The sequence below is a fragment of the Festucalex cinctus genome, chromosome 13 (genome assembly GCF_051991245.1).
Source record: "Festucalex cinctus isolate MCC-2025b chromosome 13, RoL_Fcin_1.0, whole genome shotgun sequence".
In the NCBI taxonomy this organism is placed as follows: Eukaryota; Metazoa; Chordata; class Actinopteri; order Syngnathiformes; family Syngnathidae; genus Festucalex; species Festucalex cinctus.
Window position 1 is genome coordinate 12,892,181 of NC_135423.1, and position 27,689 is coordinate 12,919,869.

The 27,689-nt window shown below is 40.2% G+C and overlaps 3 protein-coding genes across 6 annotated transcripts in view; 1 reads left to right on the forward strand and 2 right to left on the reverse strand.

The window, feature by feature from the left end:
- The window catches only part of LOC144032958 (membrane-associated phosphatidylinositol transfer protein 3-like), a 64,002-nt gene extending 63,545 nt beyond the window's left edge, over window positions 1-457 (reverse strand). For both annotated transcript variants that reach the window (XM_077540550.1, XM_077540549.1), the window contains exon 1: window positions 1-457. In XM_077540550.1, coding sequence (XP_077396676.1) covers window positions 1-25 — 25 coding nt within the window. In that variant the 5' untranslated portion in view covers window positions 26-457.
- kiaa0753 (KIAA0753 ortholog) lies at window positions 356-25,005 on the reverse strand. 3 transcript variants are annotated; one of them, XM_077540547.1, is made up of 20 exons: window positions 24,048-25,005; window positions 22,953-23,255; window positions 22,369-22,566; window positions 22,110-22,292; window positions 21,009-21,350; window positions 20,859-20,921; window positions 20,262-20,483; window positions 20,008-20,185; window positions 19,190-19,311; window positions 18,976-19,109; window positions 18,264-18,416; window positions 16,853-16,942; window positions 16,670-16,757; window positions 14,759-14,830; window positions 14,537-14,659; window positions 14,384-14,459; window positions 13,009-13,129; window positions 7,762-7,983; window positions 4,415-4,574; window positions 356-483 (listed from the first exon to the last, which is right to left on the reverse strand). In XM_077540547.1, the coding sequence occupies exons 1-19, from the start codon at window positions 24,147-24,149 to the stop codon at window positions 4,415-4,417; spliced, it is 2,952 nt and encodes a 983-aa protein (XP_077396673.1). In that variant the 5' UTR covers window positions 24,150-25,005; the 3' UTR covers window positions 356-483. The 3 variants fall into 3 exon arrangements, with proteins under 3 accessions (XP_077396673.1, XP_077396672.1, XP_077396674.1); XM_077540546.1 differs by lacking the exon at window positions 356-483 and having other exon boundaries at window positions 4,281-4,574; XM_077540548.1 differs by lacking the exon at window positions 356-483 and having other exon boundaries at window positions 4,281-4,574; window positions 22,953-23,226; window positions 24,048-24,116.
- txndc17 (thioredoxin domain containing 17) lies at window positions 24,770-26,708 on the forward strand. The gene is made up of 4 exons (XM_077540551.1): window positions 24,770-25,088; window positions 25,201-25,282; window positions 26,278-26,353; window positions 26,443-26,708. Exons 1-4 carry the CDS (start codon window positions 24,944-24,946, stop codon window positions 26,509-26,511), a joined length of 372 nt encoding a protein of 123 aa, XP_077396677.1. The 5' UTR covers window positions 24,770-24,943; the 3' UTR covers window positions 26,512-26,708.
- The last annotated feature ends 981 nt before the right edge of the window (window positions 26,709-27,689 follow it).

Here is a 27,689-nt window from a genome sequence, read left to right on the forward strand (position 1 = left end):
CTCTTCCTCTCGCCTCCTTAGACATGCTGTCCTCCGCAAAGACAGCTCCTCTGCCTCACTCGACTAGTCGATTAGCAAAATACTGAAGAGGGGATGAGTAGTGCTTCCAAAACGCTCCGGGAGCACACAGACCGCCGCAGCCGCCTGGTGCGCCTGCCTTCGCGGCGATGAGCTGCCGCGCTCCTCGCTATAACATCCACCTGTGTCGAGCGGATGTCCACCCGCCCCCGCCCGCACCGGCTACACCGCAGCCGCCGCGCATACTTTGGGGAGGGTTTGTTGTCTCTGTGCAGACTTGGCACACATTGCCACCCGGCAGCTCTTCTTCCTCCCTCCCTTCTCCTCCTCCTCTTTTGCCCCCTGTGCTGGTTAATCCAGAAGAGATAGCCGAGTACCGGTCTGCAGCGCCACTGCACTCCAGCGGTGCGCACGTCCAGCCGCCTGGCTGAAGGGCGTCCGTACCCTCCGCGGTCACCGCCAACACTGCCGCAAAGAAACAAACAAAAACTCAAATGGCGGTTTGACTTCAAAAGTCCCTGAATGCAGCACAAGCTCGTTTCTAATTATCGTCAATCAAGTGCTGCCTATCACGTGCGTGCGTCAGTCACTATATTGGCCTGCAGATATTCAAACGCTTTTTATCTCTATATTCTGGCGTCATATTCATGACAAAGTTGCGCATCATTCACTATATGGTAAATAGCAATTCAACAAGCTGTTTTCTACAATTGCTATATTCATCTGACACTACATGGATATGCTATAATTTTGATGCTTACATTGCGCATCTGTCACTACAGTAAACAGCTTTTCAAAACAACAACATATCGGTCACTACTGTAGATAAGTTATTTAAATTTGCTGGAGAGTTTTCTTCTACATCAGTGGTTCCCCCTCCTTTTTAGTCTTGTGTACCCTTTTGTCAAACTATGAACACCCACACACTCATATGGCTTGATGATAACACAACTGATTATTACATGAAAATCCTTTTATTTGTTCTCTATAAGTTTAACATTTCTTTCTAAGGCATTGTCTTCTTTTTAACTCTAATTAAACACAACAATACACACGTTGCCTTGAAAATATTAGAAGAAAACATCTTTTGACTATCTGTTCACTGAAGTTACTGATGCATATGGAACGAAACAGATTTTGGCTATCAGTCCACTGTTTTGATCAGAAATTATGAAAGGTTTAAAATAACACCAGCATGAAGTCCACTGTTTGTCTTTGATGCTTTCTAGGGATGAAAGAGTAATGGAGCATATGACTGGCCTGAAATCCAGCAGTGATCTGCACTAATCTGACACGACGCTTTATGGCTGCTGCCGCATTTGGCCCACATGGGTTGTAAAATAAAAGAATCCAACCCTTAATACCACCACCAGCATATCTCAAAGTAAGCTTATGTCACCTTTTTTTTATGACCTGTCAAGCCTCACCAGTACACCAGGATGGAGAAGCCAAAATGTGTGAAAAAAGAACACTATTACAACCAATCATATTTACGACCTAGAGCTGGGAGGGTGGTTGACCATTCTCAGGTAAAGTTGGCCAGGTCTCCTTCAATAAACCAACTCTTCTTATATGATTTGTCCAAATGTGACCAACATACACTCCTAGTAAGTTCAGTCAATTACAATTTCACCTAATAACTTGTTCATGGAGCCCAGCAGAAGAGGGCTAATTGAATTAAATCTCTATAAGATGTATTGTCTCCACTCACTCGGTGTTCTGAAGCCCACCGCCGCTTTCCTTCCATGTGGAGAGACACATGAAGTATTCATTAGCAAATCATTTATTCAAACATTAAAAGCACACTAAGAACCTTTTAAAAAGGGTTTGCAGACAGCTTTGCTTGACTCACACTTCATCAGGTTTGAGGCTGGTATTTATTTTTTTATGGAAATGCAGTGTACTGGACCTGTTCAGTCTGTGGGGGGAAAAAAAATTATACTTGGTACTTTAATGGACTCCGCTGAGACCATTTCTCCAATTGCTTGCTAATTTGAACCACCCATACGAGACAGACGGATGATGTGAAAATGCAAAGCATTATAGAATTTCCTGGAGCCCTGAGAGATGCCGCTTCAAACCACAATGTCCACCCAATTCAGTGTCCATTAATTAACCTGGTGTTAGGTTTCCACACAAAATGCTTCTGAGTGAGTTTTGGGCTTTGCGTTTTTGTTCAGGAATCCTAAAAAACATTTTCACTAGATCCACACACTTGAAAAATAACTGTTGAGTTTTCCGGGCATGATGATGTCCCAAAAAAGGGAACGGCAGACTAATAATAAACACAGCCAATTCCAACAGAGCTAATTATTAAAGTTGAGTAGGTGGACTTTTTGCTCATTAACTCACTAGATGCTCCACTGGAATGACTGTAGAGAGGAAACACTCCCTGTGAAAAGATTATTCTATTTACCATCTGATCCGCATTAAGAGCACTGTTAAATCCGAAATGACACTCGCACAGACACGTGGAGGATATTCAGCTGAAAGAAATGAAGATTGGCTGAAGTTTGCTCACCTCTCAAACCAGGTAATTCTTCCATGAAGGGAACAAAAAAAGCTAACAATTTACCAATTCAGTTGTCAATTTATTGTCTACAAGTATCATTCTTGTGCCAGTTATATTGTAATTTTTGGACTTCCTGTTTGTGCCATGTACTCTCCATCCTTTCTCATTTTTTTTTCTTTTTAAATGGGCATCGAGAGTACATAGAACTGCATCCCAGAAATTTGTGCCCGTCAACAGACAACCGGTGCCATTACGTAACAGATTCTAACAAATTCTGTGAACCTTCTCGCTGTTAACAATCCACAATGTCAAACACACAAGAAGTTAGATTTTTAACTTTGAAGTGAACAAAGTAATACAATTAATGAAGAAAAGTTTCCCTCAAATAAATTCATTAAGTGAAGTCTTACTGTGCAGGGGATTTGTTTTTTCTTGTTTCCAAACTAATACAATTATTTAGTTGTCACCAAATCTCAACCTTGTTTACTAAACTGTTGAATGACAATAAATTGTGAAGCACTTGAGTTTTCATCATTGTGTGTATTTGATGTTCGTTTGGGTCAAGTTTGATGGCTTGTCATACAACGAATAACTAATGGGAGCTCATGAATTTTTGAAAATTCAGCCCTGAAAGCTAGTTTCACTTAGCAAAATGAAACTCGCTAAGCATATTTTTAAAGAGAAGCCGTACAAAAAGGTCTCATGTAGCCATGCCCGAAAAGACACAAGAAATCTGTCCTTTTGGTTTGATGCCATTTTCAGGGGTCCTTCAAAAACAACAGTGAACCGCTACATAATTTGCCAATTCACATATTGATGGATTTATTTTTGGAACATACCCTCCATTAGTCACCGAAAAACTCATTCATTTACTATTTTTGTGCTAAGAACAAAACACCAAAAGCATTACCTTGCTTCCATCTTGCTGAGTTGAGGAGCTCCACTTAGATAAAAGTTGTTCTTTATTGCCATCGTGTAGCATCATAAGCATTTAGAATGGTGTCACTTATTTGGGGTGGGATTGGTCCGTATTCCCCAAGAACATTTGAACCACTTATTCTGGACAGATGGGTGAAGCTAAGAAAGGGAGTTGGCATTTTTGTCTTTGCATGTGGGCAGAGCATGGCGACAAAAAATATATCTGCTTGTTTGATTCAAGACCTGAAGATATTTTATCTCCATCTAATGTCAATGATTCAGTGGGTGAGTTGTTATGAAAGAAATCTTTTGAATTTCAAGCACTTTTCACAATATTGGAGCATCTTTTGAAAGCCGCTACGTTGCAATTCAAGTACTCAGGGGGACTCAATCATAAATTTTAGCTAAAAAAAAATCAAATAAAATCACAGTATGTGATAGTAAATGCTGCTCCATTTACATATGCACACAATTTGTCAATATTTGGGATGTAATTATTGTCATACGCCTGGTAAGGAACTTCGGGTCCTTATGTGGCCTCCACAATAGCGCTGATGAAAAATTGTGGGCCCCTCCATCATTTAAGTTGCACATCCCTAGCATAGGTGGACAAAGAGACAAAAGTTATTTAACATGCGATGTCACGACGCAATCACACACTCCCGTTATTCCCGGCCGGAAATAGAAAGTGTGAGTAATCCGCGCGAGAAATCCAGTAATCTTATAATCCCTGCGCCATAATGTAGTAATGGTCTCTCCAAGCTTATCTAAACTAATTTTCCTGGTGGAATACAATCTCACATAACCGACGGTGGAAGAAGAGAAACAGCCCTCAGTGCAGCAATCTTCCCTGTTGGAGCTTTGTTTTATTAAAAAAAAAATAAAATAAAAAATGTACACTGCCAATTGATTTCATTCCATCTGTACAAAATAAATTAAAAAGACAATCGCATGAGTTGCGAGCACCTATTGGTTGAGCGAGGAGGAAGAAGAGGAGGCGATGCGAGGCGAGCGGATAAGTTGCAGGAACTCTGCGGTGAAGACGGCCTCGGCGCACTCCTCCATCACGTCCTGGAACTCGGCCGCCACGTCACCCGCCACGTCCCACAGCAGCTCGTCGGCCAGACTGCAGCGTGACAAAAGAGACAACGACACACACACGCATACATACGCAGTTTAAACGTTAGTCGTGAATAAATGAGATGCAGAGAAGTGTGCTTGTGTATATGTTATTCTCAACTGCTTAAATATAGACAATTGACACACATATAGTATCCACTATCACACCAGTATATATAGCAGTGGCGAGCGGTCCTAATAAGCTATTAATGCGGCGCATGCCCAAGACCTTCAAAATAAAATCATTGAAAGTGTCCTCTAAAATACAATATCGTAGTTCTACTGTTTTGGTCTTAAATTCCTATATATATTGTCCTGTTTTCGACAGTCGACAGTTTGTTTCATGTATGCACAATTAGAAATCAAGTGTTAGTTCCGAGAACGTTGTTTCTGAATGTGCGCCTTTTGAATGGCAAAAAGCTGTCAGTCACGCAGCGTATCTGACAACGCGCATGCGCATAATTGGCTTACTTGGCTTTTTCTGCAGTAAACAGTCACTGGTTTAGTTCAACTTCATCGCCGAATCTCAATGAGTTCCCTTTTCCCGGAGAACTTTTGAGGAAAAGAAGTGTAACGAACTAAGTGGGGTTACCATTTATGTTGAGCACTATTATGTCTGACTGTTAGTGAACGTAACACAGGTCTCGCGGGAGGAAGGGGAGGAGGCGTGCGGTTTAGTTAGCGTTGTTGTTCTTTTTTCCCGCTAGCATCGAGAGCTGTTGTACTCTGTTCTTTGGCGTCGGCCACTGCCAAAAGTGGTATTAAATAATATTTTATATTAAAATTAACAATAAAAATACCCCCAAATTTTTCCACTCGCATTTTTATCAGTCCAGCATGCCCACTCAAATAGGTCACCGCTCGCCACTGAAAAACCTTTTCCACCATTAATGGGACCTGTACAACTTTCATTGAGAAAAATAAACATTTGAGAGGGGAAATAAAAATAAATAGCAATGATGTTGTTGCACAAGTGTGCACACCCTCTTATAATTGGGTTAGGAATTGACCAATCACATTGAAACTCATGTTAGCACAAACCTGTCACAATGGGGTATATGCCACGGAAGAGGCGGGACGTGATTTTGCACATCAGTTTATTTCCGGTCCGGGTTGCGAACGCGCAACCCACAAAGTCGGAAGCACAAGTATTTTTGACGCAGCCCACACGTCGCAAACCGAACCGGAAATAAACTGTTGTGCAAAAAACAGTCCCGCCTCTTCCGTGGCATATACCTCATTTAAGTGTTTTTGATTAACCCAATAAATTTTAGTTGTTTTAGTAGGCTTTTTCAGTGATTTTTTTTCCCCCAACAGAAGCCTGAAGCTTTTGTGCTACCACTGACTGGTATTTGGAACTGTTTAGCATTACTACCACCACTTCCAGCTGAAGAAAAACAGCCCCAAGGCATTATGCTTCCACGACCATGCTTCACTGTAGGTATGGCGTTCTTTTGGTGATGAGGGACATCCAGTTCTTGGTAATGTAACTGTTGTTGTATGGCATATTAATGCCTTGTTAATTATTTTGTCCCTTTCCTTTGACTGATATCTTTGAGCAATGAAATCCCTATGATGCTATGGAATCTCTTTACAGACCACGGCTTGTGCTATAAATGTGACTAAAAATGTCAGGAGATGTCGCCTACAAGAGCTGAACTTTATTTAGGGTTAATCAGATGCACTTTAAATGTTGGCAGGTGTGTGCTGACTCCCATTTAACATGAATTTGAATGCGACTGATTAATTCTGAACACATCCCTGCTTATAAGAGGATGTGCACACTTGGGCAACCCCATTATCTCAGTTGTTAATGTTACATTACCTCTCTAAAAGATTTCATATAATTTCCAGTTGAGGTTTACAGCTTTTAGGTAACATTAATGGTGGAAAAAGTTTTACAATAATTTTTTTATTTTAGTTTTATAATATATTTCTCAAAAGACGAATTGTAATGTATATACCTGCAAGCTGTGTCTGTTTAAAATAGCACGCCTAAAACGAGCTTCCAATGTGTTCCTGCAACAGTTTTGTTTGCCTGAGCTGTGCATCTAGGTGGGTGTTTGTGAATATTCATCGAGTCGAAGAAATAAGCAAGTAAACGAGTGTTTTGTGTACAAGAGCAGCAGGCAGATGTGACATGCCGGCATTGTTGAAGTGCTTCTGCATATTAAAGCGTGACACGCGGCGCAGATGTGTCTCTCCGAACATTAGCGAGGGACTCGTAATAAGGAGTCATTGGTTTGTTTGTGCTCCAATGCGAACATGCTATAAAATAGATGAAGAATCTCTGAGGACATTTGAATATCAGAAAAGATAAGAGCAGGGGTGGGAGTCGTCTTCTGCACTGCAGCAACTCAACAATTCGGTTGAGTATGAAAATGGGGGGGAGAGAGAAAGAGAGAGAGCAATAGAGTGGATCATAAAAATCCACTTCATCCTCTCTGGGAATGAGAATGCCATGTCATCAACAAACACACCCGGCAGTGCAGTTTAGTGCATGTCTAATTAGAATAACCACACACAGGGTTTTCACTTAGTGCTGAGAGGGAAGGTCTGAAAGAAAATATGCAAATATGTATCACAGGTTAGAGTTGTACTGAGGGCAAGTGTCCCATTCTGATTTCATGCCAAACTTTTTATAAAGTGTGTTTTATTAAATTTACGTTTAACTGAGGCGGCACGGTGATCGAGTGGTTAGCACGTCCACCTCCCAGTTCTGAGGACTCGGGTTCAAGTCCAGGCTCCGGCCTTCCTGGGTGGAGTTTGCATGTTCTCCCCGTGCCCGCATGGGTCTTCTCCGGGCACTCCGGTCTCCTCCCACTTTCCAAAGACATGCATGGCAGGTTAATTGGGCGCTCCGAATTGTGCTTGTGAGTGTGGATGGTTGTTCGTGTCTGTGTGCCCTGCGATTGGCTGGCAACCAGTTCAGGGTGTACCCCGCCTACTGCCCAAAGCCAGCTGAGATAGGCTCCAGCACCCCCCGCGACTCTTGTGAGGAATAAGCAGTCAAGAAAATGGATGGATGGGACGTTTAACTGAGGGGTTAGGGTACAACTATATATAAAAAAAAGGTCTGCCTGTAGCATAATTTCACCATTAGCGAGTGGGTCTGGAACATAACTCGGTGTTTACTTCAGTACATAAAAGCATCTTACTACAAAGGCATCCATAACACTTGGGAGTCTTTTTACCTGTCTGCAATGGACCAGAAGTTGACGTCACCGCTGCCGCCCTCGTGAACCGCCTGGCGCAGGTATGAATCGTAGTCTTCCCGGTACTGTCGAATGCTTCTCAGCATGCCGCCTGGCACGCTGATAACTGTCCTCACCGTGCCATCCTCCTTGGGACCGGGGAATATCGGAAGGCCGTCTTCCCGAGATGCCTCCTCCTTCAGGCTGCTCTCAGAGAGGACTCTTTAGTGAGAGGAAGCAAAAAGATGCTCGTGTGTCATGATGGCTTTTCTTCGCTTTGAATAATTATACTGGGAGTGGGCAAACTTTTGTGCTGAAGGGCCATGTTTGATTTTGAAATAGACAGGTGGACAAGGACATTTGTGACTGACTGAGGTAAAAACAAAGTAAAATAAATAGTTTATGCTCATTTGGAGTAATTTGATGACAGTATTCCAATTAATATTTTTAAACATAATAAAATAAATACATTTTTATTTGACTATTATGCTGAGGGGATTGAATGGATCAAATCTGGACTGCTCAGTTAGTCTTAGAAGATGTTTCTACTCTCATCCAAGTAGAATTCATCAGATCATGCAACAAGGCTTGGTTAGGACTGCACCAGCCTAAGTTCAAGTGCCAAACTCAACTATTTATGCTTCAAGTTGGAGGAACATCCCAAACACGAATAGTATTATTCGATTGGAATGCAAAATGGCATTTTGTGGTTGGGGTGTGCCTCCATCATAGAGTAAACATCGAGCATAGATGTTGGGTTTGTCACACCAACTAAAAGGCAGGTGCAGTCCTAAACAAGCCTTGTTGCATGAACTGATTAATTTAATTACAATTAATTAAAAATTATTTTGTACATTAAAGTCTTTTGAATGTGTATATTCAGAATTATTTTAAAAATACATTCTATTAGCTACTGTATTATCAATATTTAACATTATTAAAGCCTTATGAATGTTTATATGCAAAATTAATTTAAAAATGTATTTGGGTATAATCAATCAGTTAAATTAATTCAATAAATTCATTTAAAAAATTACATTTTACTCAACAAGGTTTTTTATGTAACAAATATTACAGGACTCATGATGAAATTTTAAATTAAAGAACGGAGCGGGCCATACTTTAACAACCCCCCCAGATTAAAACAGAATGAGTTGGGTCTGACATCAATTGACTTAAGCGTGGTGTTGTCTGAGGTCAGGATGATGCATTTGAAAAGCGACGGTTTGCAGAGGGCTCAGCTGGGCACAGCTGAGCGCTTTCTAATCCTCCCTACTTGGACGGATCGGCCTGCTTCTTGTGCTCTCTGAGCTATATTTAGTGTTGCGGCAGTTCCCACACACGCCTTTCTCAAGAACCACTTGTGCGCCTAAAAAAATGACTTGTGGCCCAAAACATACTAGAGCTTACTTCGTTAAATCAATTCTCAGCCCACCAAATGTGCGCGGAATGCAGTACGTGTGTTTTTAGTTAATTCCCTGAAAGAAAGATTAGAAGTTGTACAGCATAGATCCACAGAATGCAGTATACAGTTCACGCTCTTCCAAAGGACATGGCTGCTGCTTTTACACACTAAACACCGAGTTGCTTTGTGATTTAAGGTGCACGATGCAAGATTAGACTCAAATTTGAGTGTTAAAATAACCATATTTTTCATGCACGTTTTAAGAATTGTATAATGGACAGGAGGCACGACTGTGGCACAATGACTGTTGCCCCTATTTTTCTGTAAAAGGAAAAAATGTCGGAGCGTTCGGGCCGGAATCTTTAACTGTGGCTCTGAGCATGACATCATGCGCATGCACGCTACTGTTAGCTCTCGCGATTGTTCACGCAACTTCACGGACAGTCCCAATATGGACTTGAAGAGACCTGCACCCGATACTTCTCAATCCCTTGTGGAGACTCCACGGAAGACAAAGAGAAGTAAAAAAAAAAAAAACTTTCAGACCAGCGTCACGTGAGGACGCGGATAAATATAGGAGCAGCGTTTGTCAGGTGGAGAGAGCTAAGAGCTATCCTGGGGAGGAAACGGGACCCACTGATTGCTGACTTTTTGCTAAAAAGGTAAGACTTCGTAACGAAAATACGATAGGGTCTATTTATGATTAGCAGTGCAGAATAAAACTACCACACGGTCGCTTACTAATGTCGCCGCACTTGGGCATATTAGCAACGTATTGCTATCCTCAATGTCATCGGATTCACAGGATGCACTATTTACGTTTGGAAGGTTGTAATTATGTAAGCTTTTGGCACTCAAAATGACTTTCACATACAAAGTAACTTGAAGATTAATACGTTTCTTACCTCTGTAGACATTATTAAGCCTATGAAAAAGGCGTTGTGCTCCTTGTTTAGGTTTGTTTGATTAACTTGGAGGTTTGCTCGTGCGCAAATTCTCGGGCTCCTGGCCGTGTACATGTCGCCGGGGTCCATTCCACGTTTCGCCAGAGGGGTCGCAAATGTGCAAAAACTCTGAATCTTGAATCGTGCCCCTTTAAGCATACAATTGGTTACATGGAAACAGCAAATGTCTTCCTAGTTTATTCTTTACAAGAAAGGGAAGAAGTTGTATCGAGCAAACACACAGAACGTAGTCTACAAGGTCCGACTTACAGATAACGTCTTGGTGAAGCAGCATGTGTTTCAAGATTATTCTAGTAAATAATTGTGCTATAATTGTGAACAGGAGACGGCTCCGCGTTTAATGACAGTAGCTGCTTTGTAAGTCAGAAAACGTGTGCTGAATTCTGCACGCTCTTGTTGCAATTTCTCCTCTTTCTTGCAAGGAATATGAAAAACATTTTGAATTGTTTCCCAGTAAACAATTGTATATTTATGATCACAAGGTGTTTCCATGTTTGATATTAATGTGCTAGCAACTGCCATGTTAACCAGAAGACTGAGTTCTGCATTCCGTGGTTCTTATTCTATTTTATTGTCCTTAATGCAAGGAATACGCTCAAATGACAACTCTTGTTGTTCCCCAGCAAACATTGCATGTTTGTGATCAAGAGGCAGCTCCATGATTAGTTTTAAATGTGACAGTCCATGATTAGTTTTAAATGTGACAGCTGCTGCAATGATTTGACACTATGTCAGAGTAGATTCATACCTGATGCAATTTCTTCCCTTTCTTGTACTAGAAATACATCTTTTGGCACTTTACAGGAATATAAAATTCATTTCCACATCTTTTGAATCATATTTTTCATGACAGACATTCAATATAGAAAGGGTGTATTTCCACCAGAGGAGTCTCAAAATTGACTCAAGGATATGCCAAAAAAACAAAAAAGAATTCAGCCAGCATGAAGACAAAGATAGCTTCGAGATAGGATAGCTCATTGAAGGCCTGCTGAGCTTTGAAGAGTGGGAAAAATCAATGTGGAGGTTAAAAACTAAAGTGTGATTGTTTCAGCTTGGCACCAGCCCACAGTCTTTGACATTGACAAACACTTTATAATGCATGGCAATCAATGATGTCCTGAAGTGATTGTTTGGAAGTGGCGAGCACATTGTCTAGACCTGCAGCCCCTCAAGCAAGAGGTGAGGAGATTCAAATAAAATAAAGAATGAATACATGAAAGGTTTGAAATATTACTGAGTAGGTTTTTCATCTTTCTATCAAATCTGATGGAAGACACCGAAGGTTCACCAGGGTGGCGGCCTGACTGGCGTCTATGTCTGGACTCTTCACCATGGATACATAAATCTTATCTTGCACCATGAAATCTCTCACTATTGTATCAGCACGACAGCACCTGTGTGGAGTCAGCATTCTAGTTCACTAGGCTTGCGAAAAACAGGATAGACTGTACAGACTGGGCACACGGAATGCAAGAATCTGACTAATTAGGCAGGTGCTGTCACACTAAACAAGGAGGTGCTTCATTTTTTCAAACATTGGCTCGTTCAAAATGTTGGTTGGTTGGTACGAATGTTGGTTTGCTGTTTGTTCATTTGGTTGGGTGACTGTACAGTTGGTTTGAGTTTTGTTGGTTAGATATTCAAACTTGGTTGGGTGAAGTGGGCATTTCCGTCAATCCTCAATTCCCATCAATGATGATGCCCACCTTTCGCCGAGTGTAAAAAAATAATAGACGGACCGAGCATCAACTCAAGCAGGTTTCTGTCCATCGATTGGGGTAAATACAGACGGTCCTTCTTATTCCTTGTATTTTTGCGAGGCTTCGCATTATAAATCATGAAACTGTAGTACATATGCTAATCTTAAAAAGCAACTTGCAGTCTCTAAAAGTCAACAACTGAACACTTTTTCTGTCCATCTCACCCCTAATGACTCCCCGTGTTCAACTTATTTGCCTTCGAGGGTGCCTGGCACGCACTTCACTCAGTAAGAACCAAGTTGCTTCATGCACATTGCATGACTTGAAAGCACCTCTGCTCCTGTTCTCCAGTCAAAACAAGTATCATCTATTTCAATCAGTCCCTCTGGTCAGACCTCTGAATTGGTTGGTGTTAATGATGATGATAATGTAGTAGCACTTAAGAGTGCTTTAGAGTGATGGTACATAAAAAACGAACATTAAATATCATAAATACTATGCAGAAGCATCTTATAAATCCCTTGTAATAATCCAGCTCCTTCAAACATCGAGAAATTATTTTACATTGCAAATACAAGAACTCTACTAATTTTTAAGGATCTCTGACCCGATATGAATAATCTAAATTTAAATGTCCATGTTTTTGTCATCAGAAACGGTAACTTCTTCCTATCCTACTGGCTTGTCGCATCTCTTTCTCAGGTTCTTCATTAATTCCAGCAGTTGGGCAGCTGCAGGCAAAGCCCAAGGCAGTCGTGGGGTTTTTCTTTGCGGAGACAGGAAAGGTAGCCACAAAGCAACATTTTTATCCTCTAAGAAAGAAGCGAGGCCTCCTCATGGGAAAGCACTTACAGTGACACTTCACCAGGAACAAAACAGAGTGTTGAAGAAAAAAAACATTTCATCCAGTCTAGAGGCCTAATTATGGAAAACAGCCAGTGGCCTCCCGTGGTCATTTGCACACTCAGATCCCACATCTTTCCTTCAAGGTACAATCTACCCCAGAGTAATGTACCCTTGAGAGCTTATCTTTGTACTCAAATGCAACCGTTTGTACCTTCTGTGCTCAGCAAGCATATAAATCTTCATGCTTTCTAAAATGGTCGTATAGTTGAAACAATTGAGAAGAAGACACAAATGATAGCAGAACACAGAAAAAGACAGACAAACCCACCCTGTCTCCACGGGTTCTTCTACAACAATATCAGCGGCCGGAGGCTGCCTCAGCACAGGCCTGGTCAGTGTAATGGGTTGTGGAGAGCTTGGCCCCGAGCCCAGAACCTGGACCTGAGAGCCTGGGAAGCACCAGAAAGAGGGCAGAGGTTGTGTGGAGGTGAATGTGAGGAAATAATTGGATTGGGTTACCACCGTAACACGTTCACACCTGGAGGAGACGTGAGGAAAACCCAGGTCGTATTCACACTAGGCCATACTCCATGATGGATTCCAAACTTTTCTATTTCTATTGGGCAATGTCAATCCTCAATAATTAGTAGTGATCACATTGTTCATTGACACGTACATTGCACTTGCGCATGTGACAGATCTTGCCATGGACTTTTTTAAACTGTGGTTTATTTTAAGTGGTTAGATTTATTTCTAATGTGCAAGATGGTCATGAGTAACTGACAGGAGGACCAATCAGATTAACTCTTTTGCTCCCAAAAACGTATAAATACGTTCTATTTTAAATATTACCAGTGTCCCAAGATTTTTTTTTTATGCTAGAGCATACAGAAGTCTTTGATGCAGCCTCTGAACTGAAGGGAATGGTTGAAGCAATGGTAGTTATTACAAAAAACGGCCAGCAGGTGGCAGCAGAGATAAGAGATCAACCAGGGCCATGTTGAAAAAAAGCTGTTTTCACCACAGTTTTAATCAAATTTGTAAACAATACTGAAACTTAGCTATATTGTAATGCAAATTCCTGCAAAACGGAAAGAGAATTGTACTTTTTTTCCCCAAGAAGAGACTCTAATCTTTCTTTTGGTAGGTTCCATGTTTTTATAGCAATAGAACACATTCTGTGGGCCTTGCAAAATTAGAATCCAGTAAAACAGTCGGGAGTGAAAATGGCTGGGAGTGAATGAGTTAATCATATGACAGGCAAATTGCACAGTTTGTGGCTGTGAATGAGCCTGATTGAATGATTCCTAGTCATTCTGTTTATTTCTTTAGTGCAAGGTGGTCAGTATCATGAGTAAATGTGTTACTGTCTGTGCCTTGGGCTTTTTGGATTTTTACCCTGTGCATGATTTGGAGCCATTCTGTTTTTTGCTATGCAAATGGTGGCTATCAGTAACTCGTGAGAAGAGCAGTCAAAATCATATGACACCTATGTTGCACGTGTGTGCGCATGTGCTTGTGCGTCACTGATGTGGATTATTTCTGGTCCACCTTTTCCAAGCATGCCAAAGGAGAAGTGTATCATTCTTGAGCACGCATAAGAGCACTCCTAGCATGGCCTAGATGGCCTAAGTTGAGCTCACCCTAACTTGCTCAATTAATGGAGGGTTTAGAATGCCAGCGCGTGACGGGACGCCGAGTACCTGCTGGCTGCTCCCACTGAAGAGCGTCTGAATAGGTGATCGAGGCGACTCGTCTCCTCACTTGCTCCTGGTCCCTCTGCTCGGAAACACGTTCGGTAAACACGCTGTGCCTCCCTGCCACAAGCAGCAGGGTGTTCCCACGGTGACTTTTACCTGTATTTCCTCCATGCGCTGCAACATTCCTTCCAGGGTGGGGGCTTGCAGAACCCGCAGCGCTGCCTCCTCCAAGAGATCTTCCGGGAGGGCCTCGCCCACCTCTTTGACGCTCTCGGCCACCTGAGGAACGAGAACCATTAAGGCACATTAAGGGAATTGAATTTAAGTGCATCTGAGGCTTATTTAATTGCCAAGCTAAGAATAGTCTTTGTGGTTCACCCTCTTTGCAGTCTGCTCTGACAGCTTATTCCTCAGCGACAAGCTGCTCCTTCTCCAGGACTCTCCGAGATGCTGAGGTAAACACGCAAATGAAGATAAACGGCACTTGAAACGCAGTTACAAAAGCCCAAAACAGCCACCGAGAGACACCATACTGCTGAATAATGCATCACAACACGTCATAGCAAGCCGGAGAAACTACCAAAATATGCCCCCTGAGGAGCTGTGAGCGGAAATGGTCAATGACATCAGACCAGCCTCCCAGGAGTCTTGAATTCTTTTGAACATCCTCCAGCCGTGCCATGACATCATTGTGGCATCGCTGCTATTTATCAACATGATCTTATCTTTGATGTTCAAGTGGGAAAAGCCTATATTCTACCATTGTTTTCACCAAGCAGCACAGCTTGGTTCAGTTACGCACATAAGCAAGCTTTTGTTTCTGAATAATAGAGTCCCACTATTTTAGATGCTTTTGCAGGCCTAATGATAGCAGAAGATAAACAACAGGCACATGTATTTGATCATTAAGGGGACAAGTCCATTGACTGTAATATTAATTAGTAAATCTGTTGTGAACCTGATAGACATTTTGTCTTTTGATTGCATTCGAATTAGTAGAGAAATGGTGACGCACTTACCAACCATTCAAATATTTTTTGTAGCAGGAGAACATTTGTGAGACTCTCACTCAGCAATCACTCAGCTAATTTATTCATGCACAAAAAATCAACAAAGGCAGCTGGGCAAATCAAGATTGATGTTGGTGCCAAGGCCTTGAATGTAGATATGCACGATTTGAGATTTATACAAGTTAAAAGGGGACATATTATGTATGGAACAGCGGGGCTAATTTACATAACCACACACAGTTTCAAATTCGATGACCTGACCTCGTATCAGCAAGGGTGGGTGAGGTATTATGTGTTCGGCAAGGTGTCCATGTTCTAGAAAAATGCTTTCATTGTCCTTGCTTGTTTTCCACACTCTGGGGACTGCTACAGCTAACAGCAAGAAGCTGGCCGTCGAGAACACTTGTCACCTGAGATGGCCAAATGCCGGCAGGAACAATTCAGCCCACTGGTTTTCAATCAAACGAAAGCTGGTCTCGCCATTGGCCGAACTGTTGGTGGAGTGGGACGAGGGCGAGCTTACCGCATGAGACCAATCTGCCCCTAAAATGAGCCAATTTCACCAGGGCAAATGTCTATAATTCATAATCCTTAGGGCATTGTGATGAACACAAGCCCCAAACCAAACAGGTGATTAGACACTTGGGAACTTGGGACGTAACAATATCCAAACATCACGATCTGATAAATATCACGTTATAAACCTCACAGTACGATAATTAGCAGGATATTGTGGGGACGTTGGCAGAAAAAAAGCTCCTGATACTGTATAAAAAACTTGTGATATTGTAAAACAAAACAAACAAAAGAAAAGAAAATCAACTAATATTGTGGGAGGGGGAAGCACAACATTGTGTTTTTGCACATAATAACAGTAGTGACAAAGAAATGGACATGTCATGCCAGCGGTGACTCAGCGGTGCAAAGAATCGTGGTCTACAATGCTATGTTCAGGTTAATGGGCAAAAAATAATGTTTTTAGATGGAGATGTTGAAAAATATTTGTTTGTATGACTGATTTATGGGAGTGATAACCGTCACAATGTCCAAAACATTCCTAATTAAAAGTAAACTGCACTAACAAACTAACCACCAGAGAGCGCTAGAACTGCACAAATTGAATACAACATCCCCTTTGTCGTGACATGATGACGACGGACGATATTGTGACAATTTTTAAATTGCCATTCTCGTTACATCCCTACTGGGATTGCGTGAAATTGTGAAAAAAGATGCATAATAATTTCTACTTAAGATACACAGTGAGTCATCACCCAACCTTGGCTTCATCCAGAAGCGGCTTGATTCTCTCTCGCACCTGCTGCTCAGCCCTCTCGGCCCACTGAGTCGGCGAGACAACCTCAGCCCTGTGCACCAAAACACTTCATTAGTTTCATCCATATCCAGTTGTGAACATTAGCTGCTTCATCTGCATACGTCTGCCCGCTGACTTTAACCACACCTCAGTCGCTGAATGCGTTCTGCTTCCTCTTGTGTTAACTGGTTAAGGTCCTTTAGTCGCTGCGTGGTTATCTTGTCCAACCAGGCGCCTCTACAGTACACAAAATGTTTGTTGTCAGTATTTTACCCTAATGATACTGACAAATCCCAATATGGTGACTCCCACAGGAACCAGTGAAGGCAGAAGGACAGGTGTGACCATAACCAGTGAACCACAAATGGAACTTACTGTAACATAGGAAAGTGTCTGTTAACACGAGCAATCCATCCATCCATCCATCCATTTACAATATGGCTTATCCTGTTTAGGGTCATGGATGCTGGAGCCTATCCCAACTGGCTTTGGACAAAAGGCAGACTACACATTGGACTGGTCGCCATCCAGTCGCAGGGCACATACAGAGACGGAGAACCAGTCACACATTCTTATTCACACCGGCACTGAATGGGAATTGAACCCATGCTGCCTGCACCCAAGTCAGGCGAATGTACCACTACACTATCAGTGACCAATGCAATTAGAGTATCAATTACCCACACTGATTTGACCGAGTGAAATGTAAATAGCATGTCTAATGACTCACGTAAAAATGATGAACAGGTTTTCACTGCATTTTCCCCTCGTTTTCCAAAGGTGTAGTAGTTTTGTTTCGTTTTAGTTTTATTTATTACTTTCTCCTCTACAACTATATGTGATGACACCACAGAAAATGTCGTGATAACCACAGAGCAGGATATGGCACTTCGTGCGACACAGGGAAACCCCTGGCAGCTCAGTACAACACAAGCTATAAAGTTAGTTAAATAAATATTACGGACATTAATTCATTTGACCAGATGTTGGCATAATTGGCATCTAACACAACCAGAGACAAAGCCAATAAATAGAACACTTTTACTGTGCTGAAATCATGTTATAGTTACACACATGGGTTAGCTGTTTTTTAAATATATATATATATTACTGTTAAAATGTAATTTAAAATACTGCACAATTCATGAATATTTTCACACGTTCCTGATTCTTTGGGAGCCCCAATTGTGGTAATGATGTTTTCATTAAATAAATATATGTGGAGCAGAAAACCAGGCCACGAATTAATCCCCCACAAAGACAAATGACCTCGATTTAGAATTGAGCGAGCGGCTTTATTAATTTATTGTGGAGAGTAGAAAAATAACTTTGAATGGTGAGTGATGCCTGAGGCTGCGGGTAAGTGGCATCTGACACTGGAGTCGGAAATAACCCTGTGAATCCAAAGAAGGGACTTGTTAAACTGCCGTTTTTTTTCCGGATTTGTTCATTTTTATTTGGATTACTGCTGTAAAAACCCAAATCAAACTTGCATAAATATTTAATACAAACGCTCTTTCTGTTCGGCATGAAAGAAGAAGAAAAACTTGGATGTCACCTTTGTGCTTCATTCTGTGCTTGTTGCTTCTTTTCCGAGCTCAGGTGGGCCTCTTCATTGAATGCGACAGATGTTTTCTGGGGGCTCGAGGAGGATGATAGCTTAGCGGGAGACGACAGGCATCTTGGCTCAGATGTCGCCTTGTGACGAGATCTGTGAAGGCGATGGACATGTTGATTAATGACAACAGAGGCAAAATGGTATGCTTTCAAAAGAAGACCATGGCATCAGCACGTGTGGGAATGTCCAAAATGACTTAAACATGACCATAAAATGTCCACTTCAAATTTAAAAGGGCAGATTTCCTGTGCGTTTTCATTCATGGCTTCTTGAGACTTTTTTGAGAGTCTACTGTGGGCATTTACACCGCATACTGAGGGACAAATAAAGTAAAAATTATGTGTTAAAAAATACAGCTTCATTACTCATAAATATATTTATGAGAAATTATGCCACTATTTTTGCAATACGAATACTCTCCTAAACAGGTCGATAAAAGTACAATATTTAAAATAGTTTTTATTGAAACAGCTCCCCTGCAACCATTCATTATGTCTAGATCTGCCTAATGAAGTACCCAGTGAATATAGACAAAAGGACACAAAATGCTTTTTAGAGTAGTTCAAGAACCCCCTGAGAGTTTAAGTATAACTTTAACACTACGGAAACTCCATAATCATCACATGAGAAGAATAGGCAGCAAAAGGCTCACAGTGGTGGTGAGAGAGAGTGCGATGACGCGGGTATCCACGGCACTAACGGCTCCCTGTGAGGAAGCTGATTGACTCGGAGGCGAGAGGACACTGTGGGCTCCTTGAAATGTGCATCCTCCTTCCCAAGGTTACCCTAACAGGAAAAAATTAAATTAAATTAAACGCTGTGTGCCAACATGGGATAATTGTGGCATTTACAATACCAATAAATACCTTCACTCTTATAGCCTGGTGCTTTTTTTTGCCAGGAGAGTTTCTCTTGAGCTGCTGCGGCGCCCTCTGTAGGCCGAATGGCCTGCCCGGTCCATGCTGCTTCTGCACCAACATTCTCCTAGCTGCCAACATAACAAATGGCTGACAATCAGCGAGGTGCCTACATTAATTTGTGGAGGTAAATTAACTAACAGCGGGAGGACCTTTGAAATAACTGTTGGGGATTAGTAACAGTTGAAACTTTAAAAAATACAATAAAATAAAAAGATTCAATTTGGGGTTCAATTTTAATATTCTGGCAAATGTCTCAAAAGTCAAACCATATATTATAAGTCAGCAAATCATGTGAGACTTCAACTCCCTAAGCATTTAATACCAAAAATGCTACTAAATACTGCAAATGCCCTTAAATATATTTTTTTCCATTGAGTTATTAATGTTTAAATAAAATAAATTAACATTTTATCAAATAAATAAAAATGCCATGAAATCATGCAAATGCCCCAAAACGCTATTGAATTAATTAAGTTTTTTTTTTTTTTTTTAATCCATTATATAAAAATGAACAAAAACTCAAATACTTAGAAACTTGGTCATGAAATAATTGTTACCAAGTATATTTCAAACTTAATGATAATCATTAATTATTATTAATTATTATTATTATTATTATTATTATGATTATGATAATAATAATAATAAAGCCATTGATTTTATTATATTTTAATAATTATTTCTCTTTTTTTTTTGTTTAATTGCCTTTATATTTTTAAAGTTTGGCACACAGTTGCATGTGCATACATTCAGTGAGTTCTCACCATGGTTACTTCTCGGTGTATTGGTGGCTTTAGGGAATCCACAAGCCGCACCACTTCCCTTCGGTGCTCTGGTGGCGGGCAACATGGTGGGAAAAGTGGACGGCTTCCTTTGTGAAGGACAAGCTCGGTCTTGCATAGCTTGCTGCGTCTCGTGTTTACTGATGGCATAGTCCAAAATCTAATGGGAGACATAATCATCAGGTACACCTGCCTGTGATGTGACACCGTCACTTCTACGTTCATGTTTCCTTCACCTCTAGCTTGCGCAGAATTTCGACGGCCGTCTCCGGCATGGGCAAGCCCGGCTCTACTTGTATCTTGGCCGAGCAAAGAGAGAGCTGGCATATGAGCCGGCTCAGTTCTTCACAATGGGACGGGATTTTGTTGTGACGCTTATCAGCGAGTTGGCGCGTGACCACCTGCAAGGCTTTCAGGGTGCCGCGATGGGCACCTGCAAGACGTTGGATGGCTGTGGACTATGGAATTCAAAACATAAAGTCAATCAGTAACGTTTGGGAAAATGATACAGAGGCAATAAGAGGACATGTACACCACCATTAAACCTGAACACAGAAACAAACACGCTGTGGCACTGTAAGTATAGTTTTTGTTTTTTTTGCTTCCTGTCTCATTTTTATTATTTCCTCATGCTTAGTTGCCATATGGACCCACCAACTGTTGCTTTCAGCGAGGTATCTGTGTTGTTAATGTCAAAACACAAAGCCTTTTTTGTCCAGTAATAATCAGAGGTAAAATTTTGTATTTCAAAATATGAATTATGTGTATAAACAGCACACATTTTCATGAAAACTTATAGTTGTATTTATATTACCAGTACTCTTAAAACATACCCTTTTCTGATCCCACATGCCCTGGTTGTGCAGCTTCTCTATGTACTGTTGTATCATTTTAATCTAAAGAAAAACAAAAAACAAATACAAACGTTATCCTAGGGGCAAAAAATGATCTTTTTCAATTCATAAACAGTCAAACTTAAGTACCTGCTGGCGGAGAGAGTAGATAGTCCGTGCCGAGAGCTCAGACTGCTTCTGCCAGCGCACCTCCAGCTTTTTCTGCTCGCTGGGTTCGAGCTCTTTTACCTCATTGTGATAATTTTTAACACGTAACGTGTCTCCATCAGACAGTTTCTCTATTTGATGGATGTAGTTTTCTAGCTCGGCGTCAAGCTTATGCATCTCCTGGGCTAAGACATCCTGCTGGCTCCAGCCTCCTCGTGTCTTCAAAACAGGATCTTGTGTCCATGACATCTTGGAAGGTTTTTTGGAAAGGTTATCTGCACTTTTCTTGGGAGAGGAAGCCCCACTCCAATTGGTTGTTCCATCCTATGAGCAAAGTAATCACTCAATGAAACTGTATTTGGTCGAATAAAAATAAGTGATGTTGATGCATCTCGATCATTAACTCATTCACTCCCGGCCATTTTCACTGGAGCAACCCCTTTCGCTCCCGGCTGTTTTACTGGATTTTGACTGATTTTGCAAGGCCCACAGAATATTGTGTCCTATTGCTATAAAAACATGGAACCTACCAAAAGAAAGATTAGAGTCTCTTCTTTCATCAGGAAAAAAAAAGTATATTTCTATCTGTTTCCGTTTTGCAGCAATTAGCATTAGCCTATAGCTAAGTTTCATCATTATTCACAAATCTCTTTAGAACTATGGGGAAATCAGCTTGTTTGCAACATGGCTCTGGTTGATCTCTTATACTCTGCTGCCACCTGGTGGACGTTTTTGTAAGAACTACCATTGCTTCGACCAGTCTCTGCAGTTCAGAGGCTCCAACAAAGCCTTCTGTATGCTCTAGCATTAAAAAATAAATAAATAAATAATAAATAAATAAAAAATAAATAAATAAATAAATAAATAAATAATAAAATACAAAGTAAAAAAAAGCATAAATACATATTTGGGACACTTAAAACATTTAAAATAGAACATACTATTTTCATACGTTTTTGGGAGCACATGTGTTAATAGTTGCTGAGAGGAGTGATTGCATTAATTAAGTACTTTGTACAAGAATGTTCCTGTGTTTCTTTTCTTTACTTGAGGAATTTAATAAAATAACAATATATTAAGTACCTGCACAAATGCACTGTCGGAGTCATTTCGCAGCTTGAACATATCCTTTCTCTGGAGCTCCTGCTGGTTTGGGAAATCCGTCGAGGAGGGCCGTTGAATGTCCAGCCTGGGTGCCGTGGGGGGCTTCTTGGCAATGACTTTTGGTTGTCTGGCTCTCAGTGGGTTTACCTCTGGAATGAGGCCCTGCAAACAAAGAAGACAGATGGGACCAACTGCCATATGGAATGGATAACCCAAAATAAATGCTGGTATCAAGTACCTTTTTCAAACTTTCGAGTTCATTCTGAAGCTTGTGGACCTCTTGCCTTAATAGATCGTGTTGGTCCACACCTGCCACCGGCCTCGTTGAGATGGGCGGACGGCCTTTTTGGTTGAAAACCACGGGACGCCTCTTAGAAGCTGGCTGTTTGGATCCAGGTCTAGTTAATCTATCCTTCAGACTCAGTTTGGTTGCCATCTTTGATGGGAAAGAAGAAATAAGACAAGGCAAGTCTTGCTCCCTTTTTTTACCCACTTCACTCTAGTGCTGGAAGTATCTGAAGTTTGAGTGAGTAAAAATTTTGCTCTCAGCACAAAACAAAATCAAAAAAATAAAATTGACCAAGCGATGGTTCATAACTTGAAAAACTCAGAAAGTCTACGAATAACCCAGGCTAAACACAAAGACATACAAAGAGCACAGAAGCCAAAGATAAAAACGTTTTTGTTTTTTTTCTCAAGAAAATAAGATGGTGATAGCTTCCACAGTGGGGAGGAAAAAAAGGAGAAATTGAATTTGTGAATATCAACCATGTAGGTAGGTAGGTGGGAAGTCACTGTATTCTGTTTATCCACATTGATTACCTGAGGCAGCATACTATTGCAAATGTCCAATACTGAAGCATCTCCCGAGGGGTCTGCGGGTGACCAGCACATGGCCTGGAAACGGCTCCGCCTCAGATCCCTCTTGGCTAGGTCGACCGCAGCTTGCAGCTTCTCTTCAGAGATACTGCTGAAGCTGAGCGAGGGTTTCACACTATCGTCCACGTCCTTCTGCCGCTCGCCCAGCGGCAGGGGTAGCAGCTTCTCGATGACGATGGCAGCAGGAGGACCCACAGTTGTGGCACGGTTCCTGAAGCTAGTGGGCACAGCTTCATTGAACAACAGCTGTTTTAAATGGGACATAGTATGGGAAATGTACTTTTTAATGTTTGTAAAATAATACTGTAAAAGTAATAATTAATCTGAAGCATCGTAAAGACCAGACTAATTATTGTAAAACAAAGACACTTTGTCACATACAGTATGTTGGGGAAAATTTTGTTACAGCCCCAGACAGTGACAGTGATAGATTGTTATTTGAGTTCAACATGTAGTACCGCATACTAACTCAACTTGCAGGATACGCCCCCACTCAACCCCCACTTTTTACATTTAAAAAAAGCATGAAAGTACGAGTTTGTGATTAAAAATATGACATTGTGGAAGTTGTATAACACTAATGTTTAATCAGATGATACATACAAAGTAAGCAGATTAACAAATTATTGTGAGAGTAAGCCATTCAAGTAAACTACTGTGAAAATTCATGCTGCCAGAAATTATACAATTTCACTTAATGGAGGCTGAATATTAAAAATTGTTTACAACAAACAACGTATATTTGATCGTCCATTTATGCCAGAAATTTACTAGTAGTGACAGGCAAAACTAATATATTACCTTGCACAAGATGTCGTAAATAATTAACCTCTGTTGCCATTCATTCAATTACCGGTAGTCATAATACTCACAGTCACTAAATTTGTGAGTAAATAGATCATGTATATTTGGGGGAAATTTTTTTAGTAATCTGCGGAATTGTCATGGCTCAATAAAATTTGGGAAACACTGAACAACAAGTAGACAAGACAGGACAGGACAGGACAGGACAGGATAGAATATGCAGTCATCTTTTACCTTGGTTTGGGATGTCCCTGTGGTTAAATAGCCACCTTTGTGGGTGTTTCGGTTTGAAGCCAAGACAACCCATTCCCTACCATTAGTTTGTTGTTCAATCATCACGGTGCTTATATTTAAAAAAATTAGTCACTCATAACAGTCACAATGACCGCCATGTTGCGTCAAAATAGCTCACATCACACTTGCGTGGAAGTTTCCGTCCAATCAATTCATCCAAACCGGATGCATAGGTATTTACGAAATTTTACGTTTATAAATGATCTTGTTAAGTAAATATACGCAGTATTTAAAAGTAAATATTTATTTAAAGTTCTCCGAACTACTCGGTGAATTTAAACTGTCGCCGCCATGACAACAAACAGGCCGCTGACAGGAAGTACGAAGTACGGAAAGTGAAAGAAGTCAAATACAGTAGAACGATAATCAGTTTCGCAATATTAAATCACACTACACTACTGTTTGTATATTACTAATTGCGTTTTTTCTATGGTTTCTAAAGCTTTTTCCAGCCTTGCAGTAGTCGTAATGCAAGTCATTCAGCTCAACGAGTTACAATCGCCTTTACAAACTTTGCTTAAAACATTTTATGTAGCGAATTAAGGCATTAGATAACTCCGTACTTAATATGAAACTCACAAATTATATTTTGACAACTATAATGACAGTATTGATGGCAAAAAAAAAAAAAAACACACACACACACACACACAGACGTCGCTATCCCGGAAGTGCTGCTGTCACGTTTTTCCAAGTAGCCTTTTTTTCTACTTTGCGACATCAGCTGACAGTACAAGGCAGCCACGGTAAGCCACTGGCGCCACTTCATCATTCATCTTGCCTTTTGTGACTCATCTTGACGCTACTATCTTCGTCGAAACCTGCCGAACCGAACCATGGCCCAGTACGAACAAGTGAACGTACGCGGCTATAGTGAATTCTGCAATGCTGTTGCAGAAAGACCAGGCAAAGATATTTTTGCTTACTTCTCCGGTGACAAAGACGAGGAGGGCAAGAGTTGGTGTCCAGACTGTGTCAGAGGTAACTTTGCAACCTGTAAAAAGTATTTTACTATTCTATTGGTGCAACTGTTAGTCACTCTTTCAATGCACTTTTCCATTTTCATAACAGTTGCCCCTTTTTTTGCTTGCAGCTGAGCCAATTGTAAAGGGAGCAATGAGTGCCCTCCCCCAGGGCTCGGTCTTCATCTACTGTCAAGTTGGTGAAAGGAACTAGTCAGTATATTCTCTATTTTTTTCCATAAATACAGTGTATTAAAATATATACTTTTACCACGCACTTGTACAACTTTTGCTGCTTTGATATTTACCAAACGTCAAAGCTTCTCCTTAAAATTATGTGGTGTTTTATACATTAAAATATATGTATATGTAGTATTTAAAGTGTACACTGATTTTTTTTATGTGTTCCTCTCTTGTGGGCATTTATTGTCTTCAAACAGTATGTTCCTTTTTTTCTCATAATTGTGGGCTTTGGAAGCGAAATTTTGTTTTGTAATAGTGAAGATGACTGATTGCAGATGGGATTAGGAAATCGTCACGTCATCTTGTTGTTGTTTTTTAATCATTCTAACACATGCTTGCGATCAAGTAGAAAGAAAATAACCTTGCTCACAGCTTGTTCCAGACAATAAATAAACATCAAATGATTAGAATAAAAAAGATGCATGTTTTTCTCTCCACACTCAGCAAGTGAGGGTTAGGGTTGTAAAGCCAGTATTGGCTTCTCAATTAGGGAATCAAGTTTGTTATTGATTCAAAGAAGTGTTTCTCTTCCGTAGAATTCTGAGAATAAAGTGAGAATTCCGTAGACAGCTAAGGAGGTTAAAAATCAATGTTTTAAACCAGTTTTATAATTCCAAAATAGTGCTTCAAGCCTAGGTTAGGATTTGAAAATAGTTTTCAATCTGTGTTAACTTTTTATGTTTGGATTAGTGTTTCAAATTAGGGTTTCAAGTCCAGATAATGGTTTCAAATTCAATTAGAATTCCAAACAAGGGTTTCTTCTTCAAATCAATTGTCATGCCTCAGACATTTATTAGAGTTTCAAGCCTCGGTTAGGGTTTGAAAATAAGGTTATGGTTTTAAATTATGGCTAGGTTTATGATTATGGGTTGGGATTCAAAGTAAGGTTTCAAGTTTGGGATGGGATTTCAGGGTTGTCTACAGTTTATGCTGTGTGAATATGATGGTGCTTGTTTTCTATGCAGTTGGAAGGACGCAAGCAACGAATTCAAGACAACGCTGAAGCTGACCGGGGTGCCCACCCTGCTGCGATACGGCACCGTAAGAAACACAAATGCGAGCACACACACCCACACGTACTGTTGTCACATGTTTTTTGTGCGTGCGTGTGTGTGTACATGACGTTTCAGCAAGAGAAGCTGGTGGAGGATGAATGCTTCAAAGAGGATCTGGTGAGAATGTTGTTCACTGAAGACTGAGAGAGACAACACGTGCCTTCAGCCACTGTCAAATAAATCAAGAACCACAATGGAAATGATTAAATGAAATGATGAAAATATATCGCTGATAAAGCACTTAATTACGTTCAATCTAGTCACGATGCAATTCTTTTTTTTTTTTGGGTAATTGTCTGTGTTGATGTCTTGTAGCATTTAATAAAGTCATGCCCGATGCAGTGATTTGTTATTTTCTTTCAATTAAAATCACGATTTAAGAACATAAAATCAATCTGTCTATGCACACAGTAATAATGATGAGAAAAATAATAAAACTAAGTGCTACAGTGGCACACTTATACACAATCATTGAATTTCTCGAGATTGTTGAAGTGTAGCTATGTCTTTTGTGATGAAATACTAAAATGTGTAAATTAATGCTACATATGAAAATGTTAATATTTAAAACTAAAAACTACCTTAAAAGCTCATGAAGAAATTTAAATTATAGTACTGTATTTAAATAACTAATATTTAAGAATAAACAAAAAATAATAATTTAATTCAAGCACTACAGTACATTTAAAAACTAATTGGAAAAATAAACTACCACCTAATAATATTGAGATAAATATGTAGTTTGCAGTTATTTATGTTTAGTTAATATTACTATTCTCACATATATTGTTTAGAACTAAAAGAATTATATAACATAAAAATGTACAAGAAGGAATACTGCACAATGCATTTATTTATTATCTGTCAATTTTGCTTACGAACACCAGATGGGGATACTGTACATCACTGTGGAAGAGCTTATTAATTTTTGTTAATTTTAAATAAATAAATAAAGTTTTACTTTATTTATTTATGTAATTATTTTTTACCGGAGGTCATATTTTAAGAATTAAGGAAATAAATCATTGTTATTCAAGAAACAAACTAATATAGTGGTGCTTTAAATTAATAAAACTGCTTTCCAATATATATATTAAAAAAGGGTAGATGTATCTATGCATTCATTTTAAATATCCTACTACTTGTATATTTCTGCTGTGAACACTAGATGGCAAGCGATCATTGTGGTTTTTGAGTAAATTCACGTGTTGAAGAATAAAAACTTTTATGTCTATATATATTTTTGTGGTTGTTTGCGGCCTTAAGAAGATGACATAGATGACACGATAATGTGTATGTTATTAAAGCCTGTAATATAAATA

What these genes read in the sequence shown, in the direction of transcription:
- kiaa0753 (XM_077540547.1), bottom strand. Translation starts at nt 24,149, where the DNA reads ATGATTGAACAACAAACTAATGGTAGGGAATGGGTTGTCTTGGCTTCA. An exon ending in AACTCGAAAGTTTGAAAAAG is followed by an intron (nt 22,293 to 22,368) that starts GTACTTGATACC and finishes CTTTGTTTGCAG; the next exon opens with GGCCTCATTCCAGAGGTAAA. An exon ending in AGCGCATGGAGGAAATACAG is followed by an intron (nt 14,460 to 14,536) that starts GTAAAAGTCACC and finishes GTTTCCGAGCAG; the next exon opens with AGGGACCAGGAGCAAGTGAG.
- txndc17 (XM_077540551.1), top strand. Translation starts at nt 24,944, where the DNA reads ATGGCCCAGTACGAACAAGTGAACGTACGCGGCTATAGTGAATTCTGC. An exon ending in CAAGTTGGTGAAAGGAACTA is followed by an intron (nt 25,283 to 26,277) that starts GTCAGTATATTC and finishes TTTTCTATGCAG; the next exon opens with TTGGAAGGACGCAAGCAACG. An exon ending in CCCTGCTGCGATACGGCACC is followed by an intron (nt 26,354 to 26,442) that starts GTAAGAAACACA and finishes ATGACGTTTCAG; the next exon opens with CAAGAGAAGCTGGTGGAGGA.